At 40.0% G+C, this 26,731-nt stretch overlaps 1 protein-coding gene across 3 annotated transcripts in view; it reads right to left on the bottom strand.

The window, feature by feature from the left end:
• LOC145998776 (rho GTPase-activating protein 12-like) overlaps window positions 1-18,961 on the bottom strand; it is a 249,920-nt gene extending 230,959 nt beyond the window's left edge. For all 3 annotated transcript variants that reach the window (XM_083135359.1, XM_083135360.1, XM_083135361.1), the window contains exons 1-2: window positions 18,791-18,961; window positions 4,331-5,943 (exon numbers count right to left, since the gene is read on the bottom strand). In XM_083135359.1, coding sequence (XP_082991485.1) covers window positions 4,331-5,842 — 1,512 coding nt within the window. In that variant the 5' untranslated portion in view covers window positions 5,843-5,943; window positions 18,791-18,961. The remainder of the gene's footprint in view (window positions 1-4,330; window positions 5,944-18,790) is intronic.
• Between the last annotated feature and the right edge of the window lie 7,770 nt (window positions 18,962-26,731).

Here is a 26,731-nt window from a genome sequence, read left to right as displayed (position 1 = left end):
TTTTCCACCTCCAGTTCACGATTGCAGCCGGAAGTCTCCAGCAGCCATCAAGGAAGACATTTCCTACATTGAAAGAGGCGTGATGCACATGACTTCCTCGTTCTGCTATTAAATTTCATTTTGTGCTGAGAGAAATATATATTTAGCAATACCACTCTCAATTTTCCTCATCAGTTTCTGATTAGTTTCGATTTTATCATCCTGTATTCAGTGGGGTATCCAGCCCAGTATTCCTAAAAAACGACAAAGGCAGGTAAAGATGACAAAATGGAGGCTAACTACTAAAAGAAGTACTTGTAGGCCCCCACCCCGCTTCGAAAATCCTGGGCACATCACTGCCTGTACTATTTTATATTTTATATTGTTCTGAGCATTCCTTAACAGAGATAAAGCATCTTGTCTTATCTTCAAGCGAGAAGACTACCTTTTCTTTTCATAGAGGTAATCGAGCACTGTTTTTTCATCTTAAAGTTATACATAATTAAGGATTCACACTACTAAATTCACAGATTCTGTAAAAAAAAAAAAAAATCAGTTTCATACTTTTTGGTGTTATAATTTATCATTCTGGTAATGATTATAGCCTGAAGTTTCGCTTGCAGCTCCACTATCATTAATAAACAGAATTTGCACATGTGTTTGTTACAGAGAGTGAAAATGCTCGACCTTTTTCGACTAACCAGTGCAATGATTGAATACTTTTCGTTAATAAGCAGTATTGCTTTCCATCCACTTGCTTTGTGCAGTTATATTAACATGCATCTAGCACAGATGCACATATTATAATATATAATACGTAAAATAATAATAAATACTTGTATGTGCGTCAACGCAAAATTACATGTTCTTTTATCCGACACCATTTAGCGTATATGCCCTTGGCTTGTTTTATATCACTTCTATAGGAACATCACGCAGTCATTGGATAGAAACAGATTTTAAACTCAACAGTATTTCTTAATGTTAAATCATTTTTAACAATATCTGAAGAAAAATTAGTAAATGACGCGCCTACAATTAAAACTTTAGAAATCTATAGCGGTCAAGATTTCAGGAAATGCGAAAACATGGACCTAATAAAATGTTCCGAGCAAGGGAACAGTTAATAAATCTTGATTTTCCATCTATTTTTTGCAGTATTTCCTGATTTTTAGTTTATAAACAAAAAACTACAGGGAAATATTGACTGAATATGGCGGATTTTGTTTCCAAATTTTGATGACTACAATATGAATGTTTGCAGTGTGTTTCTATTGCTCTACGAAAGTGAGCTATAATGATAATTATCATTGGTATCATACCTAATTATTTCTCCATATTGAAAGACAATGAAATAACTTAGTTTTCTTAACACAGTAATCGCATTACAAACACCTCACATGCCATCACAAGGCTGACACACAACGTCAGTCATGTGGATGCAGCGCTGCTGGGAATGTCATGTCATCCAATGATGCGGATTGATTGGACGACGGAGATGTCATGGAGCTGCATTAATTTCAACAAGGATGTTGCAGCTTGTGTCAATTCATACTTCTGTACAAATAACTTACTCCTTAAAATTAATCTGTTTCAATATTACGCCAATAGCCTTCAAACTCAAGAAATCGTTCCCACTGACCATAAAAAGGAACACACAATAAGCTCTGCTAATAAATCTCGTAAGCTCTAAACTTGGATTTCCAATCTTGGATTCGGCGACGATATAATCTTTCGCTGAAACACAATTAAGAAAGATTCGATTTTCTTCCCCCTCCTCCCAGGAAATTGAGCGTAAAACTCATCAGATTCACCACGGAGCAGCGATCTTCTTTTGTCTCTTTTTTTTCCTTCGCCTGTAGAAAGTAAAAATGAAGCCACGTCCACGAGAGAAAAAGAAATGAGCTCCAAAAAAAGCAACACCAGCTTTCCCTCCAGTAGTTGGCGAGGAGAGAGAGACAGAGAGATAAACGTGATGGGCTGCAAGGAAGGGAAGGAAGAACGCGGAAAAAGAATGTTTGTCTTCCACTGTTCGCCGATGTTCACGACGGATGTTGGCCTCGCGTTCATTGACTCAAATCCGATTTCAAGGCACGCGCCCAGTGGTCCCCCCCTTTCCCCGAGACGCTGGCTTGACCCTTTCCAACAGGTGAATACATTGTTCAGTCCCTTGGGACGGAAATGAATTCCTTCAATCAGGATCACTCTCTTCCTGATATTCCTTGATGATCAGGCACGTAGAGTTTAGAGTTGGTACTTTAAATCCACCTTATGCACAGAGGCTAATCGGGACTGGGTATACAGTTTAAAGTGGGATCCGAATCACTCAGCACCTCCACCGGGACCCCCTGATTACAAGGCGACGACGACGATCAGGCACGTATCTACTATACCCCATCCCACTATTTCTGGAGAAAGCGAACGAAAACGTGAGACGGCTCCACCAATGAACACGTAAGGGGGAACAGGATTTCGCGGAGGGGGGGTTAGCGACTGCAGTTAACAGCCTTCGCATCAGTGTGTACTTATTCGTTCTGCCCACTCGATTTCCTCCCTTCTCTGCAGCTATGCGCGGCCTTGCTCCAGAGGTAACCGAGACAGTTTGTAGACCTGCGGTGACAGACCTACAGTTTAAAGTGGGGTCCGAACCACTATGCGCCTCCACAGAGTATCGAAACCAGGACCCTTGATTACAAGGCGACGACGTTATAGTCTCTCACGTGTAATAATAATAACAATAATAAAGAAAGTTATAATAGGTTAATAATATTAATATGTATATTACTGATCATATTAAATAGCTCAATTAATAATAATTATTATCATCCGTGCTTTTTCTTCTGGGAAGGAAGGTTCCGGCACTCTCTAAATTGGATTGTGTTAATCATAAGAACTACTACAAAAAAAATGATGATTGAATTAACAAAACATGTTTGGTTAGCTTTTGGTAAACATAAACAAAACAAATAGGTTTTCTTCACTAAATTTGGTAATATTGGCCAAATTTGTTGGTAACCATCGGTTGCCTATTTTATTTCTTTTAAACAAATGTCTGCTTACCAGAAATGAGTAACACTTTATGAGGAAAAGTTGTTCGCTTTGATGTTATCTACACACTATGAACGTTTGTTGATGTTGCACCCAATATGTGTATGCAGTAGTCTCATGTACAAAAATAAATTGTTTTACCACAATTATCGATTACTTTCATTTTACATCCTATGGGCTTACAAGATGTGGATTTGGACCGGCAGGTCCGTAGCTAGAGGTGGGGCAACTGACCCCCTGTGAAAAATACAGAACACATTCCTACCTGGAATTCTCACTAATCTTTACAATTATATCATGCAGAGAGGCCCAAAGCTGTTGGTACATATTAATCGTCTATCAACATTATCGACCTGTAAATATCAAGTAGATACAATCCCTATTAGCCTATTTATGTTAAACTTTATATTCTTTGGCAATCTGGAAATGTCATTATCGAAATATTGCTATTTGATGTTGCTCGAAGTTTTTTTTTGTTCGTTGGAGTTTCAAGATATCATCCCTTTTCTGTTACTTATCTCTTTTGGGGGAGGGGGCAAGTGCCTCCGTGTACCCTGCTATATCTGCCAATGCGACACAATATATTAAAAAATTGCCCCCTCTAGGATTGACTTCGCCCCCCCTACAAAGAATTTCTCGCTAAGGGCCTGTGATGTTGAACAGGGTTAACCTTGACCGTTTTGATTCAATTTTAGGATGTTATCACATGGCAAATATGATGATGGAACAATTTGTGTACATATCTACATATATCTTTGAACTTGACTGCACGTGTTGAAACATCCTATGGGTCTCGTCACGAATACGACGCACTGGGACTGTTTCTTAGCTAGGAAAACGTGTAAAATCTGGCACTTAGTGACTATATACGAAAGTAAAAAGTTAGCTTCCCATTCGTAAAATGTGCTTAACATCACAAAGCAATTAGTATCGGACCAGGAAATCAATTGATAAACGTTTCGGAGCCTAAATCAAAGTACCCTGTCATTCAATTAGAATTTTGATCGTCTTTCTAGTGTGAAAGATAATGTCACAGAAAATAGATATGCAAGCACAAACAATCTTGTGTAATCATCACACAACAGTTCTTTTATCTCTTATCTTGTACTTCAGCGATCCAGCGCTGCAATATTTACTTTTGCAACTGCCCATGATGCTTTGCGCGTACCTGATGACAAATGCTCAATAACAAGGAAAAAATCGAACAATTATACTGAAACATCCCACGCGGAAAAGGAACAAACTTCCTGCTTCAAGCGAAGCGGAAGGACCAAGAATAATATCAAAATGGTAAAATACTCACCGATTTCTTCTCTGGTGTCTTGTGATCTTCAACTTTCCCGCTCCACTTGTGCGCGTCCGTCTTCGGTTTCGACAAAAAGGTTTCGTCCGACTTATTCGACACTTCACTATCACTAAAATCCGCCTCACCTTCGGTCATTGGTTGGGAATCCGTGGTGGTTTCCTCCGAATGAGCACGAGACTTGAACGACACGAAAGAACCACTCATGTTAACCTCACCGGATAAACGGTTATTACCACTGTTGTCATTCGCGCAGTAAAGTTGGTTTTGGAAGGCAAGCGCTGCCACCTTAGTACCATCACCGTGTTTCCTCTCTTCAGATCTGTTCCTTTCCTTGAATCCCGATTCGCTGCTTGAAGAACTATAGTTGGATTCCGTCAACGACTCCTTGCTTCGGTTCACCTCCTTCTCGGGAGTTGAGAGTTTGTTGGTCTTGCTCTTGCCGCTGCTCGAACTGCGAGCGCGGTCGCGTAGCTTCTTCAGCATCCCGTGCGGCGCTATTCCTTCAGAACTGCTCACCGAATCCTCGGATTTCTTCCTGGACTTGTCATTTCTGTTCGGGATCAGCAGCTGCTGAGCAAACTTGTAAGGCGGGCTCTTATCTTCTGAGTGAAACAAGTCAAGACTCTCGGAAAGCTGCTTCACCTTCGGACCCAACTTGACGCGAGGCCTCTTGTCAGGGGCTTTCGTGGTACCTTCCTCTTCTTCCTGTCCGCATTGCTGAGGGGGCGTGTGGTTCACGGCATGAACACTCGGCGACTGATCAGGGTATGGTGTCTTATCTTCTCTCCCACCGTTCGTTAAGGAATTCTTGTCTCTCCTTATCTCGACGTTGCCAGATTTCTCTGTGTTTCCGTTGGTGTGGGGTTCATTGATGCCGTTCCTAACCTCCACAGACTCGTTGTAAGAGTTTCTGGCTCCCTGAACGGTGGGCTCGCCGTTCTCGCTCTTGGACCTCATCTGGGCTAGCTCCGAAACTAGTTCCTCAACCGCCCAAGACTTCCTCTTGTCGAACAAGATAGGGTTCGCCTCGTTCCTGAAAATGGTCGATTGGCTGTGAGCAATTTGAGGGCTTTTCCTTACCCCCGATCTGTCAGTCGTTCCGTTCTGCTCTGTCAACTGACATGGAACCAGGTCAGAGTTGGATCTTGGTCTGAAAGTTATATTCTCGAACTGGAAATCTGAAGAGTTGTTCAGCTGGTTGTCTATTTTCACGTAACCGTTCTTCTCATCAGAAGAATTGTCTCCTATTTTCAGCATAAGTATCCCATTCTCTTCTTTCCTCTGTCCGTACCCCCTCCTCCCGTCTTTGAACTTTCGCACTTCTTCCACGTAGGTCGCGGGGACGTAAAACGGCCTCCTCTCGCCTGATCTAATAACCTGCCACCAATCGCTATTCGTCTTCTTAATTAGAAATAACTTCTCTCCCTCCTTAACCCAAACTCTCCTACCTTCCTTGGTAGTGTAATCAAAGTCATACAAAACTTTCACATGAATTTCTGGAATGTCCATTATGTTCACCAGCAGGTAAGTTTTGTCCGAGCCCACTTTTGGCACTAACACGAATAAAAGCCGCCTAGTTCCATCTCTATGTTAATTATTGCGCAGCGGGTCTGAAACGAAAGAAAATGAACACAATGAGAAATGGTAAATTAAGTCTATTTCATTTAGGTACACAACGAGAAATCATTCATTCATCTGTATCACCATACAAGAAGCTACGAAGGTAACATGAAGGCAGAATTATAATTAGAAATACATGCTTTTAACCCTATTACACTCATCCTCATAAACCCTGAAAAAACTGAAATGAAAGTGTGATAATAGCGTAGTGCCATTTTACAATATGTGCTCGAAAGATCTTTATGGGGCCCATCTTTTATTTCTGAAAAATGTATGCCTGTAAAGCCAATAATCTATATCGAATTCTATACTAATATATTGGGATGTATAGCGTGCAAATATGCTTCTTGGCGCAGGCTCGTGAACAACCGCGTTAAGTTGTGGACTTTCGGTCTCGCCACCGAAATTCCCGGGTTCGAATCCCGACCTGGGCATGGGTGTTTGTTCAATTTCATCAAATCGTCACTCATCATCATCTTCGCGATTAGCCGGAAGTGGCAGAAAAGCGAAGTAAAATAAACGAAATCAATCACGAATCATCACATTCTCATCGCCACAACAGCCACAAAAGTGACAGAAAGCGGCGTAAAGCACAAATACAATTATCTTATCAGCATTTTATTAACCAAATATAGTCTGCTTGGTAGCAGAGTGCGTTAAATGATCGTCTTTTGATCTCGCCACCGAGTTCAAATCCCGGTATGGATGCTGTAAGTGACCATGAATTTCATCATATCACTCATCCTCATTGTTGCGATTAGACAAAAGAGACATAAAAGCGACGCTAAATTAGAAAAAAATACAAATTCCAATCAAATATATCTCTACTCTTATTTGTTACTGACATGCCACTATGATACGATATATGTTTCGACTCCCCTTGCCCGACCCTGTGGCCGAGTGGTTAGCACATCGCGCTGCGACGCTAAGGGTCCCGGGTTCGAATCCCGGTCGGGCTTGGTTGTTTGTGAATGTCCATTCATCATTTCATCACTCATCCCCATCTTCGCAAATTAGCCAAGAGGCACAAAACGCGAAGTAAAATAAACTAAATCAATCAATCAAATCAATCGACTCCCCTTGGTAGAAGGGCAGAACAATCGATTGATTTATTGAAATCAAAATTGTGGGTGCGTCAGCACTTACGTCTAATCGCACCCGCCTCATTATACGGGTCCGTAACTAAAACCAAAATCTAATCTCAGGACAAAAGTATCCTTAACTACATTAAAAGGAGCTGTAAAGGGGCACTCAGTGCCTATATCGACAAAACAGAGCCCTAAAGAAGATTAGGCCGTAGGCCCAGACGCCAGAGCCTCGTTGGCCTGCAAAACTGCAGTTACAGGGGTGGACTACGTAAGTGAGGTTGACTTCTTGGTGCCTTCTTAAAAGGTTCCCCTTACACCTCGCAGAACAATCAAGATATTTAATATCCCTCTAACAGTATAAAGGATGCAGAAGAACATAACATGTGTCAATATGCTTTTCTGCATTTCAAGTTTATTGTGTGATACTCATTTTGCTTGTCATGTGCATGTGATAATATTGCCGAGAGTGCAGATGGAACAAAACTTTGACTGGGTGGCGGGGGAGGAGGAGAGAGCCAGCTTTTGTGATTCCTGTTAAACTCAGCACAATCATCTCGTCCACGGTTACGTAAGCGTTTCTGGGAACGAGGGGGAAACCCTCGTAAAGAAACCACTTGCTCCTTTGAACTTTGTCTGGGTTCTTCCCTACGAAAAACATTCACGCATCCTGCGCAGGAACAATACCCCCAGATAGCTGCGAGGCTCCGGCGATAAATAACACTGGTCTGCATATGAATATTTTTTTCTGCTGACTTAGATATTTTAACTGATTCTATATAATTTGAGGTCGGTGATTCCAAATACGTAGTCAGAAAAAGTGTATCACGTCACAATTTTTCACAAATCACATTTGAAAATTTTCACAATATAATAATACTGGGCTAAACTCCAACAATTTTCCATATAGATATCTGCACATAATGACATTTCTTTTTCTGCTGACTTAGATATTTTAACTGATTCTATATAATTTGAGATCGCTGATTCCAAAAATGTAGTCAGAATAAGTGTATCACATCACAATTTTTCACAAATCACATTTGAAAATTTTCACAATAACTCCAACAGTTTTCCGTATAGATATCTGCACATAATGAAATTTCTTTTTCTGCTGACTTAGATATTTTAACTGATTCTATATAATTTGAGGTCGCTGATTCCAAATATGTAGTCAGAGAAAGTGTATCACGTCACAATTTTTCACAAATCACATTTGAAAATGTTCACAATATTATAATACTGGGCTAAACTCCAACAATTTTCCATATAGATATCTGCACATAATGAAATTATAGGACTATACATAGGTGGCGTAGCTGCTAATAGGTATTAAGTTGCATTGTTTCACAAGTCTCATTTCAAAATTTTCAGAAAATTATATCCGGTTACATTCCAACAGACTTGCAAAGAGAATGGGACGTAGTCAGATGTCCATGCAGAGTATCACGTCACGTTTTTTAGAAAACATACGTTTCTATTTTCTCAATAGGGAGTTCTTAATGGACAAAAAGTTTAGGCAATTCCGGCAAATTGATCAATTTGTTTCACGAGCACATACAGTCAACACCTGATACCTGTACTTACGCTAAACTTAACATACACCACAGAATAGCACAACATGCATACCTACACCACAGGATAGCACAACATGCATTCCTACTTAGGCAAACATTTTCGTTTCTTTGATTTTCTGGAGTAGGTGGCCTCAGGAACGTCATGCTGCAAGCACCAGCAATAGTCGGCCATCATGTTTTCATTCCATCTCCCCTGATATTGGTGCTCCATGGTTTTTATGTCTTGGTGGAAGCGTTCGCCTTGTTCTTCACTTACTGCACCAAGATTGGATGGAAATACATCTAAGTGGCTGTTCAGGAGGTGAAGCTTGACACTCATCCCAACTTTTGAAACGTCACCAACATATTTTCAACTAGAACCTCGTAGTTGTGCACCCTGAAGTTTCCAAGGAAGATTGTAATGACATCAGAAGAGGCACACCATGCACCTTTCTCCTTATCTGAGGACCATCAAAAATACTTGCTTTTACTTTCTCATGCGTCACTGCAGGAAATTTTGAGCAAATGTATTTAAAGCAAGCCCCATTCTTATCCAGAGCTTTTACATACTGCTTCATTTATCCCAACTTAATGTGCAGTGGAGGAAGTAACACTTTTTTAGGATCAACAAGCGGCTTGTTCTGGATGTTTTCCTGGCAGGCCACAATCTTCGTTCCTTGCTCGACTGTCCCATAAACACAAAGAGCATGGATATTTCGTGAAACCTGCTTGTTGACCAAGTAACATTGAAATGACATTAAGATCTCCGCACACAAGCCAACTGTCACTTGCATACTTTATCTTTCGAAGTAGTTCTTTCATTGTTTCGTAGCTTTCCTTCAAATGTATGGAGTGGCCAACAGGAATGGATGCTAACTTATTGCCATTATGCAGCAACACACACTTCAAACTCCTCTTCGAGCTATCAATAAAAAGCCTCCATTCTTCTGCATTATACGTACATCCCATAGCTTCAATTAGTCCCTTCACATCTGTACAATAGACTAGTTCTTCGTCCCTTTGAAAATATCTTAATAGATGCCTCTCTCTGTCCCAATACATGAAGGTTGTTCCAGATGCTAACATATTTCTTTCCTTTAGTCCACACAGGTCCTGCATACTTTATGAGGTCCCCAGGATTTATCTTGGTCACCCAATTTAATTCCGAAATATGCACTATATGCTTTCCTTACAAACTCAGTAATATTTGTCCTTTGTTTTGGGGTTAACAATGTTCGAATAACTGATTGAAATAATATTCATTATAATATTCCATGTGCTGCCATCTTGTGACCTCTTTACGGACTACGTTTTTTCATTGCTCTAAATATACATCCCTAATATTAGATAATTTTCTATTTTCCTCCGAAACCTGACGTGATAGAAAAAAACGGATTTCGGTTTTGGATTTACCATCCTCGAATTACTGAAGAACAACCATCGGCCTCCAGTCAGCAAAATGGACGTAGACCAGTGTAATACATATGTCTCGGAATGGGATCTGGGTCATTAGGTACAGACGCCGAACCATGTGATTCTGACAAAGAGGAATGCGATATCAAAAAGTCTGCTTCCTGTTCTGTGGTGGCAACCATCCGGTGCATTCTGTCTACGTATCCAACGTTAAGTATTTTGATTGTATTTGTAGGCTGATTCCCATTTATCCAACGTCTTTTTTTTTTATGTGCGACCACTAGCGTACGCAGGATTTTTTTTTCCGGAAAGGGCTGGAATTGAAAAAGTGGATCACATAGCTGCTTTCTAGGTAGGAGCGGGATAAATATAAAATATTTTGCACAGCTATTAATCTTACTATTAAAAATTGTTCTGAGACAAAAGTGGTAACCGGAAGTCATGTTAAGCAGGTTTATTTATATTTAGCTTACCAGAGTTATTTAGTGCTTTCATCAGCCCCCCCCCCCCCCCCACCTATCCTATATGCCAGTAAACAAATTATTTTGATATAAATTTATTAGAAGAAAAACACACAGTCATACGATAGGAGTTCAAAAACTTTTTTCATATATAATTATATTTCTATTTTTTTGCTCACATTTTAATGTTAATCGTCAAAGAGAAAACCAGGTTCTGCTTAATTGATGCTCAAAGTATTAAAAATGCATTTGTATTTAAATAATAGAAACAAACTGTACATTTTCACCGTGAATTTTTACCTCGGTTGCTAAACAAAGCAACATTTGTATCTAATTAGTAGGCATTTATATTTTACTCTCATTAATATCAGCAACTTATGCATGCAAAAATGTACATAGTAACTTTTATATGCCCATGAAGTTTGTATTATCAGCGGGTGACACGTTCCGAAACTAAACAAGATGTAAATATTATCAATTTATTAAGCAGTGAAAGCTTATATAATTTTTTAATGAACTGAAAACGTATTTAAAATTGCAACACACTCACTTTCGATTCAAAGTTCTGTAAAGGAGATCTCGCTTGTTCATTCAATAATAATTAGCTTCTAGAGTATTAGATGGATGAAACCATGAAACTTCAAAAGGGTAAAATATGATCTCAAACAAGCTTATAAAGCAACTATTACTCTAACAACTGTACAAAGGTCATTTCTGGCAACTGCATTAGGATATGTACGAAACAAAGGGCTACTCCAGAACAGAAAGCATTGTTTGCAAAAAGCTTATTCTGCAGGTGAAACAGCGAATGAAAAACATGTACGCCGCTTGAATTCAGACAAGTATCATTACACTCAGGCTGACGGAACGTACTTTAAAGCTAATTCAATTAACTTAATCCAATACAGCTTTGTTGGAATGTTGCTTCGGCGAGATGCGAACACATACTAATGACAAAAACAAAATCCCATGAATGATTATGTGGGAAAATTATCTGTGGACATGCAGGCAAATAACATTCTTTCAAAATACAGATTAGACCCAGTAGCGGATCCAGGAATTGCACTTGGAAAGGACAATATACCCTAACCGGGAAACATATTGTTGCATTTGCATTGTGTGTGTGTATACACACGTATAAATGTGGCCCAGTTATACAAGCGAATACCGGCCTAGCCTCATGATTTACGGGTTACTATAATCCAGTGAAAATATGAATCATGGTGTGTGATATTCCATGTAAGGGATAGATGGATATGTATCATTGTCTTCTTCATTATCATTGTCATAATTAATGTCATTTTCACGATAAACCTATCTGGTATAAAGCGACATGACATGGAATACTAAGAAAACAAGCACTCATTCTCAAGAATTACAACGAACCGTTGGGATTCTTGAAAAAAAAATACACGTGGAATACCTGGACTGTAAATTGTGTTTGGCATCAATAAGTTCGTAAAAATCCATGCATGGAGAATTGGGAGGCATCTTCCCCCCCCCCCCCATTACCTCAAACTTGATAAAAATGAAACCTTTGAAATAGACCAAGTTAAAAACAAGAGATTCGTGTACGTAAGTAGAAATTCGTGATCAAACTACTACTGAATCTAGAAGAGGCTTATGGAAAATGCAGGCACCAATATTTGAAAGTGAACTGTAATCTCAACGACAGTGGCGTACACAAAGGGGACGGAGGGGGAGTTAAGGATCAACGGTAAACTTCTCGGACCAGACCAGATGTAGGCTCCTCCAGGCAATTTTCGGCGGAAATCGGCCATATTTTCTCCCAAACTTCTAGAGCAGTTCATTATTATAGGTTTTCTGTGAACTAATAAAAACAATTTGAAAGATACAGCCACTAATCATGATCTACTAGTGTGTGTAAAAAAATAATGGGAAAGAATTGGAACACTGGATGATCAATAAAATTCATCGTCCCTTTCTTTAATGGCAAAACTCCACATTAAATCTCGTAAACCTTGTTTTCGCTCTTGCAGTCAACTTGTTAGCAGTCAGAAATTTATTACTTACATGAATTAATATATTGAAGGATAACTCTAACGACACATTTTTTTCTTTGCAGGTTTTTTATTGAATGAATTTTCCACTCAATAAAAACAGTTGTGAAAACAAACATGAAAATCTCTGCCACGGTATGCATTGTCTTTGGAATTTCGAACATCAACCAAAGTAGCGCCTTGCGATATAATCTCTCACATTATACCCAAACAGTTTACAGTGAGTCTAAGTATTCGCCAAAGTAACGGAATGATTTCAACGGGTATGAAGATTGTGACAGCCAATTACGATATCGCAGATGCGATCTTAGATCCTGTGACGTTCCGTCAGAGTGGCCAGTACCTTAACGGATTTTGCTACACAAGTCAGTCATGCGTGAATACTAAAGATCAAATCAAGTGGCGTAGAGTATTATCAGTGCAAAATGTTTATACACGAGATTTACTACAATGACAAGCAAGAATTAATACATAACATGATTTGGATATATACTCTATGTGATCAAAAGTATCCGGACACACCACGAAACGTGTGTTTATCATAGAGGGCGACACAGTACTGCCATCTACCGCGCGGAACACATAGTCAGCGAACTCAGTAGTCTGCAGACAGTGTGAGACAGCAGTATGGGATGGTCTGAGGAACTCACGGACTTTCAACGTAGTCAGGTGGTTGGGTGCCACTTGTGTGAGAAGTCTGTGTGTGAGATTTCCACCCTCCTAAACATCCCTCTGTCCACTATTTCCGATGTTATAGTGAAGGGATGTGTACAACCCAAAAACGTGCAGGCCAACCTCCCATGTTGACCCCCAGAGACCATCGAGTGTTGAAGAGGGTCATACAGCATTATCATCAATCATCCATCGCCACCATAACACAGGAATTCCTAACTGCATCAGGATCTACTCCAAGCACCATTACTGTTTGGCGCAAGGTGCGGCAACTTGGTTTCCATGGCCGAGCAGCTGCCCATAAGTCAAACATCACACAGGCAAATGCCAAACGTCACCTCGTGTGGTGCAAGGAGCGTCGAAACTGGACCATAGAACAGCGGAAAACCGTTGTGTGGAGTGATGAATCACAGTACACAATGTGGCGATCCGATGGTAGGGTGTGGGTGTGGCGAATGCCTGGTGAATGGCATCTACCAGCCTGTATAGTGCCGACAGTGAAATTCGGAGATGGCGGGGTTACAGTGTAGTCATGTTTCTGCTGGAGGGGGCTTGGCCCCCTTGTTGCTTTACATGGCAATGTCACGGCACAAGCTTACGTTGACATTTTAACAGCTTTCATGCTGCCTACCATCGAAGACCAGTTCAGGGATGACCATTGTATCTTTCAACCCGACCGAGCACCCGTACATACTGCAGGGTTTGTGGGTGAGGGGTTTGAGGACAACAACATCCCACTAATGGACTGGCCTGTGCAGAGTCCTGATTTGAATCCCATAGAACATCTCTGGTATGTTTTGGAATGCCGACTTCGTGCTAGACCACACTGATCCACATCAATACCTCTTCTCATTTTGGCGCTCTGCGAGGAATGGGCTGCCATTCCTCAGGAAACCTTCCAGCACCTGGTTGAAAGTATGCCTGTGAGAGTGAACGCTGTCATCAAGGCTAAGGGTGGGCCAACACTGTATTGACTGCCAGTGGTCCCGATGGAGGGTTGCTCAAACTTGTACTTTATTTTCAGGTGGGTGTCCGGATACTTCTGATCACATAGAGTATCTCCACATTCTCAAGATCAAAGTTCAAGAAGATACAGACAAAAAAAAATGGTAAAGGTTGTTTAGAGTAAATTTTTACGTATGCATGAACAAATCTGGACCGAATCCACAATAGGTATTCCAACCGAAAATCGAACCCGACACCCCTTGGCCGCGGTGGCTCAGTCGGTAACGCGTCTGACTACCATGCTAAAGGTCCCGGGTTCGATCCCCGGCTGGTTCAAATCCGGGAACTTTTCTAACGATGGAAGCGGCCCCGGCGCCCACCCAGCGTCGAATAACATGGGTACCTGGGGGGTAAAGGCGGTCAGGGGCGTGATGCTGATCACATCACCCCCACTCACGACCGGATCAAGAAAGTGTGGGGCGTTAGCCCCACACCCCCTATACGCCTTCATGGCGTGGTGCTATGCACAGGGGAGCACTTTACTTTACTTTTTCACCCCTAGATTACAAATAGACTGTGATAAACAGTGCACTATTGTATTTCTGTCATCTTATGTCGCTGTCGCGCGTCTTGTAATCAAGGGGTCCCAGGTTCGATACCCTGTGGGGATATACATACTTGTTCAGACCCAACTTTAAAATTGTGGATCCAGACTAGATTAGTCTATTTTACGTCGCATTTCTGCCACATTTGTCTAAAATTGCGACGATGAGAATGAGTAACGATCAGACAAAATTGATGAAGAAACACTCACACCCATGCTGGGACTCGAACTTTGGAACTTTAGTGACGAGATCTATATTCTCATGAAATATACATCTAGGCTTGTCAACTTTAAAGAATACAATTCCTAGAGATTTCTTTATAGCCTCCAAACCCTTTAGATTAAATGTTCTTGAAAACTATATCATCTGTTTCTTCTGCTACTGTGAATACAAAATTTAATCAACTTGATCAAAACAATGTAGCAACCACAATTTGTAAGTAAGCAAAACAAAATCAATATGCAGACAGATTTATTTGTTGTTTTAAGTCCACGTTATGCACGTATAGGCTAATGATAATACATAATTCGTCAAAATGAAATAAATATCATGCGCTTCAAAAATAATATTGTAAAGTTTCATTGTTTGGTTTTCGATAATAAATTTCTTCGCTCGGCAAATGCATACCAATGGAAAATAAAAAGATAATAATAAAAAATATAATATTAAATCTCGCTATTCCAGGAGATAAAGTTTGTCCGGGAGACCAGGAGAGAGAGAGTTCGATTCCGGAAGGGTTCGTAGGCGTAAATAGAAATACATCCCGTACACTTGATATATACCCTGTCCAGGCTAACTGTGGAGCAAGGCCTCGCATAGCATCAGAGAAGCGAAGGAAATCGAGTGGCCAGAGCGAAGCAGGACACACTGCTGGGAAGGCTGGTAACTGCAGTCGCTCCCCCCTCCACTCCACGCAATTCTGTTCCTCTTACGTGTTCATTGGTGGAGCCGTCTCGCGTCACTACTTGCACAGAGACTTGTTTTCGTTTGCCTGCTCCACAGTTAGCTGGGACAGAGTATAGGTCTATTCGATAGATCGGCAAATATGAAGCCAGCCTTCGCTCGGTAGTGGTCAGCGTAACGTGCTAAGAAGCAGGAGGCCGCAGGTTTGCACCCTGGGCAAGCCACGTATGTAACTGTGTTTGCCTTATTTCTGGGATATGCGATAAATCTAGACACGGAATGTGACTTTAAAATAACCGAAAGAGGAAACATAAGGGAAAAGGTTCTAAGTTTATATTCTTGTCATCCCCACTACGAAAACTTTAAAATACAGTTTTTGCAGTGATTCTACAGTATGATACCCTAGCTTCCCAAATTTTTCCATCGTCTTTTGAAACTGAGAGAGACATTCTGGCGAGAGAGAAACAAACAGCAAGCAATATTGTTCTCTGAATGTCCTTGCACCGCTTGGGCACCACGCAACACTATGTTGCAATCCTGAAAGGTAAAGATCCGCGTGTACGCCCCCTAAAACAATGTCGAACTGGACACACACTACTGGCCACGCCGCCACCAAAGCATTCCACACATAATATTTCTGGATATCAATACGCGCTTGTTTGTGCAAGCCATTGCGACATTTTTTTGTACCTTGCACAACTAGAGAAACAAAACGTCTTCACTTGACTGTGTTGAACATAGACCCCGTCCCATGGGGAAACATTAGCGGAACTTGACTTTTCGCAGCTATCCTTAATTAACAATTGAGCTGCAATCTGTATGTGTTCGTGATTTCCTGCCCGGAAAGGTTACAAAGTAACATTTCACAACACGCAGCGGATTCAGTTGAGATATAAAACTAGATGACAAAATTATTCAGCGGGCCGTAAAACGAAACAAGATGTGTATAATTGTATGTTACAACTTACCATGTATTTGTACTCTACATGCCAGCACACAGAGGCCGTGAGTAAACATACCAAGCAATTACAGCCATGGACGTCAGAGGATTTTTTCCAGGGAGGGGCAAGGAAGGTATTTTTTCCAGGGAGGGGGGCAAACAAGGCACATTTTCCCCAATAATGGTGTTGTTCCCTCAAAAAAACATTGCTTAAATTTGAATTTATCATATTCATACAATAATTAACACATATTATTGTGGCTGAAATGAAATGATGTGTGTGAAATATATAATTTTTGGTTGACTTTCATTTTACAGGGGGGGGCACGGCCCTTCCGTATGTCCATCATTACATCCCTTATTCTTTTAACAAAGCACTAATTAGTAATAAGAGACATGATGATACAGTCGATAAGGTGCCTAATTGCCACAAGTAAGACCCGGGATGGGTTATTTCCGGCGGGGAATTTTTCTAGCATCCCCACAATGGACTGGCTCTGGGTTTCACCCATCTCCTACCAAAGACGTCATCACCTTGTAACGGAGGGGACCCGCGTTCAATACTCGGTGGAGGCACACAGTTATTCGGATCCAGTCCCGATTTGTCTATCTGTGCACAAAGTGGACTTAATTGTTGATTATTTTAAGTCATTTTCTGCCACTTTTGGATGATCGCGACCACGGATTTATCCAGAATGTTGCATCTGGGTTGTATGAGTTCGTATTTAGGGGACTGTAAGGGTACATTTAGAGCAAAACTGGCCATAAATTGGACCTTTGTGAAAATTTTTAGGTGGTGTTGATATTTTGAGTGTGTGTGGATAAATCACTGATCGCGACAATGGAGATAAATGGTGGCAAGATGAAATTGACGAAAGGACAAAACACACGATGGACTGGACACGATTACAAGTCCCATAGAGGATTACACCTGGCTTTTGAGTCCAGAGGTCAGAGCCTCCTCGTTAGACTGCAACAGGGTGTGTGCACCACATGGAAGTGAGGTTGACATTTTGGGTGTCTTCAGAAAATACCCCCTTCCTAATAAGCGGCTACCTGGAGGCAATTTTCGGGGGGTAAAGGGCAGCCGGAGCATGGTGCTGATCACATGACATTCACAAATGGCTTGCACATCCCCGCCATACACCTTCACGGCATGTTGCATTGTGTACCTTAATAAATAATGATAATTTTGGCGTCCTGGATATGTAACAAAATGATAGCAGTATTTGAATAAAATTAATCGTATACGGATTTCCCAGAGAGATATCAGTTGTACAGACTACAGCAAAGACAATAGTAGGCAAATTGTCCGTCGCTATTTTCATTCTACTTCCAGTGCTGTTTTAAAGAATGGAATTATGTAAATGCGAAGCACATGTCATCTGCTTATCGACATTTTTATTTCAATTCATGATCATCACACTGTGCAAAACAACGGAAATGGTGATCGAAAATTCGCCAACAACTACTTTTGCCGTTGAGTGTACGGTCGGAAGTTCAGGAATAGAAAATGTAACTCACTTTTATCATTCCTATGGATATTTATCGTGTGTGCATAAAAATAGCTGTTACCAAATAAATTGTTTTTTTTTTAAAAAAAAAAAAAAGGGGAGGTTGGGATTATTTATTGAATACAGCTGGTGAAGTCCAGGATTATTATTTAGCGTATTATTAGTAGTCACACGCATACATTTTCGCACACACTGTCAACGAAAAGATGTATAATGACAATCCAATCCTGAGTGTTTTATGTAAGTTCTTCGGAAATAAATCTACTTCATATTATAGAAGCATTTCTCCTTATTTAATTTTGGACTTTGTTAAGTCTTTCGGATGGTCCGGGTCCCCTGACACCCCTCTAATTACGCCCTTGGAACCGAAGTATTGTATGTCGCTAAGTGAAATTACCAATCTCCCCAAAAGTAATTCGTTTGCGTTGTAAAAGTGGGTCTTATTGCACACAGGCAGTATCAGTAAATAATACATAATGTATTAAACTCTCTAAAAATATTACGATCAGTTACTATTTAATCAATGAAAAACATTTAAAAATTTAAACTTACTACTACTACTCAGTTATAAGAAAGGATGACAGCTACTTTTAAAGAACACACAAGGCAAGACCAAGTATCGGACAACATAAGCGCAAGGTGAAAAAAAAAAAAAACTTCGGCATGCACGTTAAACACACACAAACCAAGGTAAGTGCAAAAACACTGTAAACATTACTGACCTTCACTAGACAAACAACACTAACTGTACTCCTCTGCCGGTAGTTTTACGAAGAAATATGTTCTGTACGCACACCGTTCGAAGTGTGCCTAAAGGTGAACATTGCGAACGAAATTAAAGAAATTTTCACATGCAACACACAAGCAACGAACACAGTGGTCCCTCCGTGCAGCAAAATTGACAACTGAACGCGAAGGAAAATCGCCCTTCTCTTCCTTCTTAAACTCCGCCTCACGCGAAACGTCATTCGCCACTTCCTCCTCTTATTGGTTAATGGCATTGCGCGCATCGCTTGTTTACTGTCGTCTGTCACTCAGCTTTCCGCTGCAATCCATGGAGATACGAGATGCGAAATGAACAATTGTGTTACAGTGTATATCGTATCTGAGATTACATAGCAAGGAGTATTTACGAGAGTAAGAACCGAATGTATTTACAATACCGTAAGAAGTGTAATTGTTAAGTTACAGCTATGTGCAATAAGTGTTCAAGTGTTCCTGATCCAGTGTGGATGATCTGATCTGTGATGAACTAATTTGGATTGGGTTAACCCAGGACATCGTTGTTTTTTTTTAAAGCCTATTTTATGCTCAGATGGGCTAATTGGAACTGCGGGACTGGACCGAACCACTATATAATGTGGCTCTGCTTGGGATCGAACCCATGGCTTGACTACAAGGCGACAGCGTTACCACATCATCGGCGAGGCCCTAATACATCGTAAATGGCATTTTATTTATTGGCCAGTAGGCTATGTTGGTTAACACCAGTCCTTTTCTATTGACTTATGCATTGCATTTCTATAAATTTGGCTTTTGTTTATCATGTTATTCCATGTCGTGTATATTAATTGATGACGCATTGGGGAACCAAATTACAAAATTGTTTCACAGAATTTTGAAGTTTACTCCACTTTATACATAGGCTAATCGGGACTGGACCTAAAGTGTAAAGTGACTTCCTAACAACAATGTGCCTCTACCAGATATTTAACGCGGGACCACTTGATTACAAAACGATGGGATTGCCATTATGCCATCAGGGAGACGTATTTCATGGGATGAATAATTTAAACACATAGTTGTGCTAATCATAAATATGAGTTTCGTTTTAAGTACAGGTACCTGGAGCAGTATTTCTCTCTTTCTCTCTCACTCACTCACCCAACACACACACCATACACGAAACGTCATTTCTACAAAATTTTAAACATGCAACATTACATGATCGGATAGAGTTATGATATTAAAATATAGAAGTTGTGTTCTTATAACCAATCTTTGCATGAAAATCATATTGATTCATGATTAAATTATTTTGTGTGTCAGCGCTCGCTACTTGCACAATATGGGAACTGAAGACCCTAAATAAGAAAGTCGAATTTCAGTTATCTTAACAAATATTATGAAGATTAACTCTTTATGAAAGACAAAGTAAAACACATCCATGAACTAAAATTATCATGATATTAAACACTGTGGCACAACTGATCTTTCAATGTCAATGACTGCCAGCTGACTTATCACTGATTGGTCAGCGCATCAACTTCCACCCTCACTGTTATCTGACATTTGAGACTGCAGTTGGCAACAATTGCTTTCAAGTAATTCCCCCAACGTCCTCATAAAATGTTGTTTCCAACGAAATCCCCCTATTATAATTGGTATAACTATGAAAAAAAAATAGCTATAGTAAATGCATGTAGGGCTGCTTACACTAAGGCAAGGAGCTCCCAAAATTACCATGCAACTGATAATAAATATGTAGATGCACTCAGCACATATAAGGACAACATGCAGAACAAAACCAGGTGCCAGAGCCTTTTTACCGTGTAAGAGTGGCAGCTTTCTGATCAGCTTCCAGAAAGATCATATTACTACCCCCTCCCAAGTCCTGCTAGTAATATAATTTGCACAAGGGTCATATGACATCTGGAAGCATTGCTTAACAATGATACATGGGTAGTATTCTCTCACGTGTGAGCATAATATAACCAGTCTAGTGAATGACAGCTTGAAACAAATCTAGCATCTATAAGTAGCTGTGGAATATTCTTTTTCATTATCATCATTGAAAAGTAACTTTTCATTTTGCAAAAGTACTTTAAGAGAGCGAAAAATCTATCATCATTCACTGATTGCTTGTTTTTCCTTTGATAGACATTACTTCCCTCTATCTTTACTATGTAGAAATGTACATGCAGTCTTGCTGAACTATTACTATTTTGAATGTTTCTTATAGTAATTCCTATACGATGTCTCCTGAGAATTGGCGTGGAAAGTACTAGCATACACAGATTATTTTTTTTTTCAGAGGGAGCTGGAATTGTAAAAGTAATGACACATAGCTGCATTGTAGTCAGGGGTAGTATATACTTGAAATATTTTGTAATTACCATTTTTTACCGTTGTTTCAAAAGTTGTTCAAAGTTAAAAATGGTAATCGGGGGTCATTTTGGTTTACATTTAACACTTTGCTTTTTCCTGAGTTCTTTACTGCTTTCATTTGAAAATTTTGATTCTCTTAAATTATGGGAGGGACTGCAGCCCAATTGGCTTGCTCCCATCCTGTGCATACCAGTGGTGGAGAGTAAATATTCCATATTACAGAGGTATCTATGGATTTATTTGTACAATGCTGTATATTATATTTGATAATTTTTTTACAAAATTTTCATGAAAATAAAAATGGGAGTAATGCCGATACATGCACACATATCTAAAAATTCCACTGGAAGGAAAGATTACCCCAGTGAAAATGTTGGAAAAAAATCAGGTTTCAAATCAATGGTTTTTGAAAAGGAAACAGCCAGTATAGGAAATGTAAAATGAATGTATTACAACCATGTTACAGTGTTGAAATTTAGAAGGGCTATAAAAATCAATGTACATACCATGTAAAGGCAATTGAACTTGTTTTGCACATTACAGAAGGGAAGTGCATGTAAAATACTGAAGGCAGTACATTTCCCATGAATGAAGCACTCCCTTTGTAATGGAACACATAGATAGCAGTTATGTATGAAGCACATCGATTGATTGAATTGGTGTTCTTAAGTCCACTTTATGCACAGTAAGGCTAATCGGGACTGGACCTACAGTTTAAAGTGGGATCTGAATCACTATGTGCCTCCACCGGGTATCGAACCTGGGAACCCTTGATTACAAGGTGGCGATGCTACCCCTGCACCATTGGGGAGACCCATGAAGCACATCGAATGTGTGTGGGTAATAAATGTTTCGGTAACAAACCGGTGACGATGTTCACAATACTGTTCCATCTATGTACATGCTATTTACAACTCTCAATAGTACACTTCAAGGTTGATATGTACTAGTAGTAATGATATCTAGACCATATATATCATTAATAATAATTATTATTATATGCAAAGGAAAATGCCATAAATAGACATTTCATGTAATTACTTTAATTTGCATGGAAAAAGCTGTTAAATGAAGGAAACTAATGTCAAAATAATAAAAAAAGAAAGATTTATTCACCAGAGTGCTCACTGAATTGCGACCACCCCTCCAAACAACGAACAGCCCAGCAACTGCTCTGATCACCTGGAAGTATTGTGGTGAATGTACAGACACAACGCTTCATGTTAGTCGAACAGCACACGTTAAAATGGGAGGTGGTCAGGATTTAACGTCATTCCAAAAGGGCATGATTGTGGATCCCCGACCATCAGGTGCATCAATAACCCAGACAGCAGCACTGGTCTGATGCACCCGTTCCAGTCTAGGGAAGGTGCACAGAGACTAGCAAGAAAACAGGGCAACGTACCCGAGGCAGAATTGCAAGGGCATATGGAAGGCAGCAGATGACTCACTCCTCACAAAGCATCACCACTGGCTTCATCTCGCCAGGTCCCACAAGCACGCTGCTTAGACCATAGACGATTGGAAAAGGGTGTGTTGGTCCAATGAATCATGGTTTTTGCTACATCACTGTGATGGGCGTGTGAGGCACCAACAGCAGGAGGCTATGGGCCCTTCCTGCATGGTGAGTGCTGTACAGGCAGGTGTGGATGACTGTATAGTGTGGGGTTGTTTCTGTTGTCATGAACTGGGACCATTGGTGTCTGTGGATTGCCGTGTGACATCCATTGTTTATTGGGAGGTGTTAGGGGACCACTTACACCCCACAATGCAACACTTCTACCCACGCGGGGATGGCATTTTCCAGGACGAAAATGCATGGTTCAACCGAGGCAGGACTGTACTTGCTTGGCTGGAGGAACATTCCAAAGAAATGCAGCATTTAAACTGGTCCTCTAACTCCCTTAATCTTAATCCCATAGAGCATCTGTGAGATGTTGTGGAACGAGCTGTTCGAACCACGCATCCTGCACCACTGTCAGTTGGCTCGTTATGGGATGCCATCAGGAATATATGGTGTCAGATCCACGTGGAGACATATCAGCACCTTGTGGAATCCATGCCATGGCATGTCCAGGCCGTCCGCCGAGCCAAAGGTGGACCAACAAAGTATTAGGTGGGTGATCCCAATTCAGTGAGCACTCAGTGTAATTTAACAATGAAAAAATGGGACAAGGAATGGATCACTGATCTATTAATATGATTTGGACAAACCTGATGTGCATAACTCACTCATGTGAGCACATGTGAGTGGGATTACAATCAGAACTAATTTTACACCAAAATTAAAAATGTGTACTTCTCGCCATTTTATTCTTCAGTTTTGTAATGCTCAAGGGCAGTACGGGGCTTAATAACACAGCTGGTTGCTGCTGGTCTGTTGTTTATTTATTTATTTATTTATTTATTAACGCCTTGTTTCAAATGGCGGAGTTAAGGCCGTACAAAGCCTTTTCTTCCACTCAACCATACACATAAAATTATACATTAGCTATTATATTATACACAAAGTACATTAAGTCGTTCCACATACATAAGTCCACACACACACATTATACTCATACACACAAGTCTTAACGCCCTGCAAAAATATAAAATGCAAAATACAAAATATATAATACACAAAATACGATATTGGAATGCAAAATTAAAAATTGTATAGAAGTAATTACAAAGTATTTTAAGAATTAATGCACTTGCATATGCCCTTTGGTCTGCTTGACAGGGAAAGATCTAGCCTAACGAGAATTCTGAAGAGAGTGGCCAACACGTCTGCTAAAGGAAGCGACGGAGCTTACTGTTCTAGTGCTTTCTGGCAACTGATTCCATAGTCTTACAGCCGATACAGAGAAAGAGTTGGAGAAGAAGTTTGATCTGTGGGCGGGGATAAAGAGAGATGAGCTGAGATGAGCTTTCAAATGGCGGAGTTAAGGCCGTACAAAGCCTTTTCTTCCACTCAACCATACACATAAAATTATACATTAGCTATTATATTATACACAAAGTACATTAAGTCGTTCCACATACATAAGTCCACACACACACATTATACTCATACACACAAGTCTTAACGCCCTGCAAAAATATAAAATGCAAAATACAAAATATATAATACACAAAATACGATATTGGAATGCAAAATTAAAAATTGTATAGAAGTAATTACAAAGTATTTTAAGAATTAATGCACTTGCATATGCCCTTTGGTCTGCTTGACAGGGAAAGATCTAGCCTAACGAGAATTCTGAAGAGAGTGGCCAACACGTCTGCTAAAGGAAGCGACGGAGCTTACTGTTCTAGTGCTTTCTGGCAACTGATTCCATAGTCTTACAGCCGATACAGAGAAAGAGTTGGAGAAGAAGTTTGATCTGTGGGCGGGGATAAAGAGAGATGAGCTGCGTGATCTGGTGTCACGATCGTGAAATTCGTGAAGAAATTGGAAGCGAGAGAGAAGATAGGAAGGTGACTTGAGGTTGAGAACTTTGTAAAGTAAAATCAGTGTGTGCAGCATTCGTCTTTCTTGCATACGTAGCCACCCCAATTTGAGAAAATAAGGTGATAGGTGGTCCCAATATTTTAAATTAAAAATGTATCGTAAGCAGGCATTTTGAACACTCTGCAGACGTCTAGCTGACTCACCTGTTAAGCCGGAATACGCTACGTCACAATAATCTAAATGGCATAAAACTAGGGACTGACATAGTTTGGCCTTGATAGAGGTGGGGAGGAACTTGCCCATGCATCTTATACAATACAGAGATGCGAAGGCTTTTCTACATGCCGAACTTGTGTGATGTGACCATGATAAATTTCCATCTAATACAATTCCCAGATCTTTAACAGTTTGGTTAAATGGAATGCGAGTCGAATCTACAAGAATGGAAGGCTGAATGTTAAGATCTACGTAACGTTTCAGTTTATCGGAAGCAATCAAAATCGCTTGTGTTTTATTAGGGTTAATATACATGCCATTGTCTAGCGACCAGTTAACAAACAGATGCCTTTGACTGAAGAGGTTGCTTCTTTCACGTAATTTCAGTCATTTACAGGTGACTGACTGACATTTGACTGTAACATGCCTGTATTCTTTTCTTTTTCCTTTTTTATCACTAGGGTATAATGTAAACTGTTTCAAGTTGTGCGTGTAAACAGGGCCAGCTCTACCATACGTGCATTTGCACAGGGCAGCAGCAAAATGTATAAGAAATGGAAACTGCACTGAGGCAGTTTGGTCTTCTTGTGGCGGAGAAGATTCAAATTAAGTCCATTTGCACATGCAGTATAAAGCAGAAACGGATAAGAAAAGCAAAGAGTAACTGCGAAAGAAAGCTGTGCCGAAAGTTTATATTAGTTGTCCTCTTACAAAAGCAGCTATTATTGTTTTGTCTGTGCAAATGGTAAGCAACGGCTACTGTGCGTATGCGATGCCAAATTACAACGCTATCTATTGTTTGATCGCATACCAGTCCTCCGCCCCTGCCCCCTGTTATTGAGGTTTGTTAAACTGACGTGTTGCAGTAGTCAGAGCTGCATTGTTCTTTGACGTGTTAATTGCGAAAGGTGGTGATGATAGGTATTGCCGAATATAGCTAAATTAAAAACTATGGACACAAGTGAGATTTTAAGTAAATGTGCAAATTTGGAGAAAATTTTAATACACGAGGAACACCAAGACATTGATGCCACTGAGTAATGTGATGAACTGAAGGTACTTTCCCACTTAATAGAAGATAGAAAATGATTTGCCTCCACTTGAAGTGTTGCGCAACATTATTGACAATTGTTTCGCTCCAAATGTAGCCGTAGCTTTGATAATACTGCTTACTCTGCTAGTAACAGTTGCAAGTGGTGAACGTAGTTTTTCAAAACTGAAGCTTATTAAAACTTATTTACGTTCCACAATGGGCAAATCGCGGTTAGAAGGACTTTCCATGATCTCAATTGAACATGAAATTGGTCAAAAATTAGACTATGGTTCTGTTATTCGCGACTTTGCAAATAGAAAAGCTAGAAAAGATCATTTGTAAGCTTTCCAACTTAAGGGGGGAAAAGGTACAAAGTGAATAGTATAATCATGAAGAAATCGTGTTGGTTTACGAGGCGTACATAATTGTACATACATAGTTTATTGTAAATAGTGATGAAGTGAAGATATGTTACTTCATGTACAACGTTCTGGAAAATGTACATAATTATGTATAGTATAAATAGTCATGAAGAAATAATTAAATAAAACAGGAGAGCTGAGAGTTCTGCACGTCGGCAGAAACTATGGTGAGTAAATGCAAGAGATATTTTTTATTATGATTAGGCTTAAATATAGATTATTTTTTGTTTATGAATAATTTATCTTCTCACATTATGTATTCTTTCATTTTATTATGTTAAAAATTGGTTATATCATGTGAAATTAGTTGTTAATTCATTGTTTTCTTTGTATGTATTTTGGGGTGGGGGCAGCAATAAGTAAAATTACACGGGGCAGCAAGATTCCTAGGGCTGTGTGTAAATATAAGTGAGCTAATTGAATTTACTTAGAGAGAATTTCTAATATT

The sequence above is a fragment of the Lepisma saccharinum genome, chromosome 14 (assembly GCF_977018435.1).
Source record: "Lepisma saccharinum chromosome 14, izLepSacc3.1, whole genome shotgun sequence".
NCBI classification, from domain to species: Eukaryota; Metazoa; Arthropoda; class Insecta; order Zygentoma; family Lepismatidae; genus Lepisma; species Lepisma saccharinum.
The sequence above is the reverse complement of the archived record's forward strand: the minus strand, read 5'-3'. Positions and strand labels throughout refer to the sequence as shown.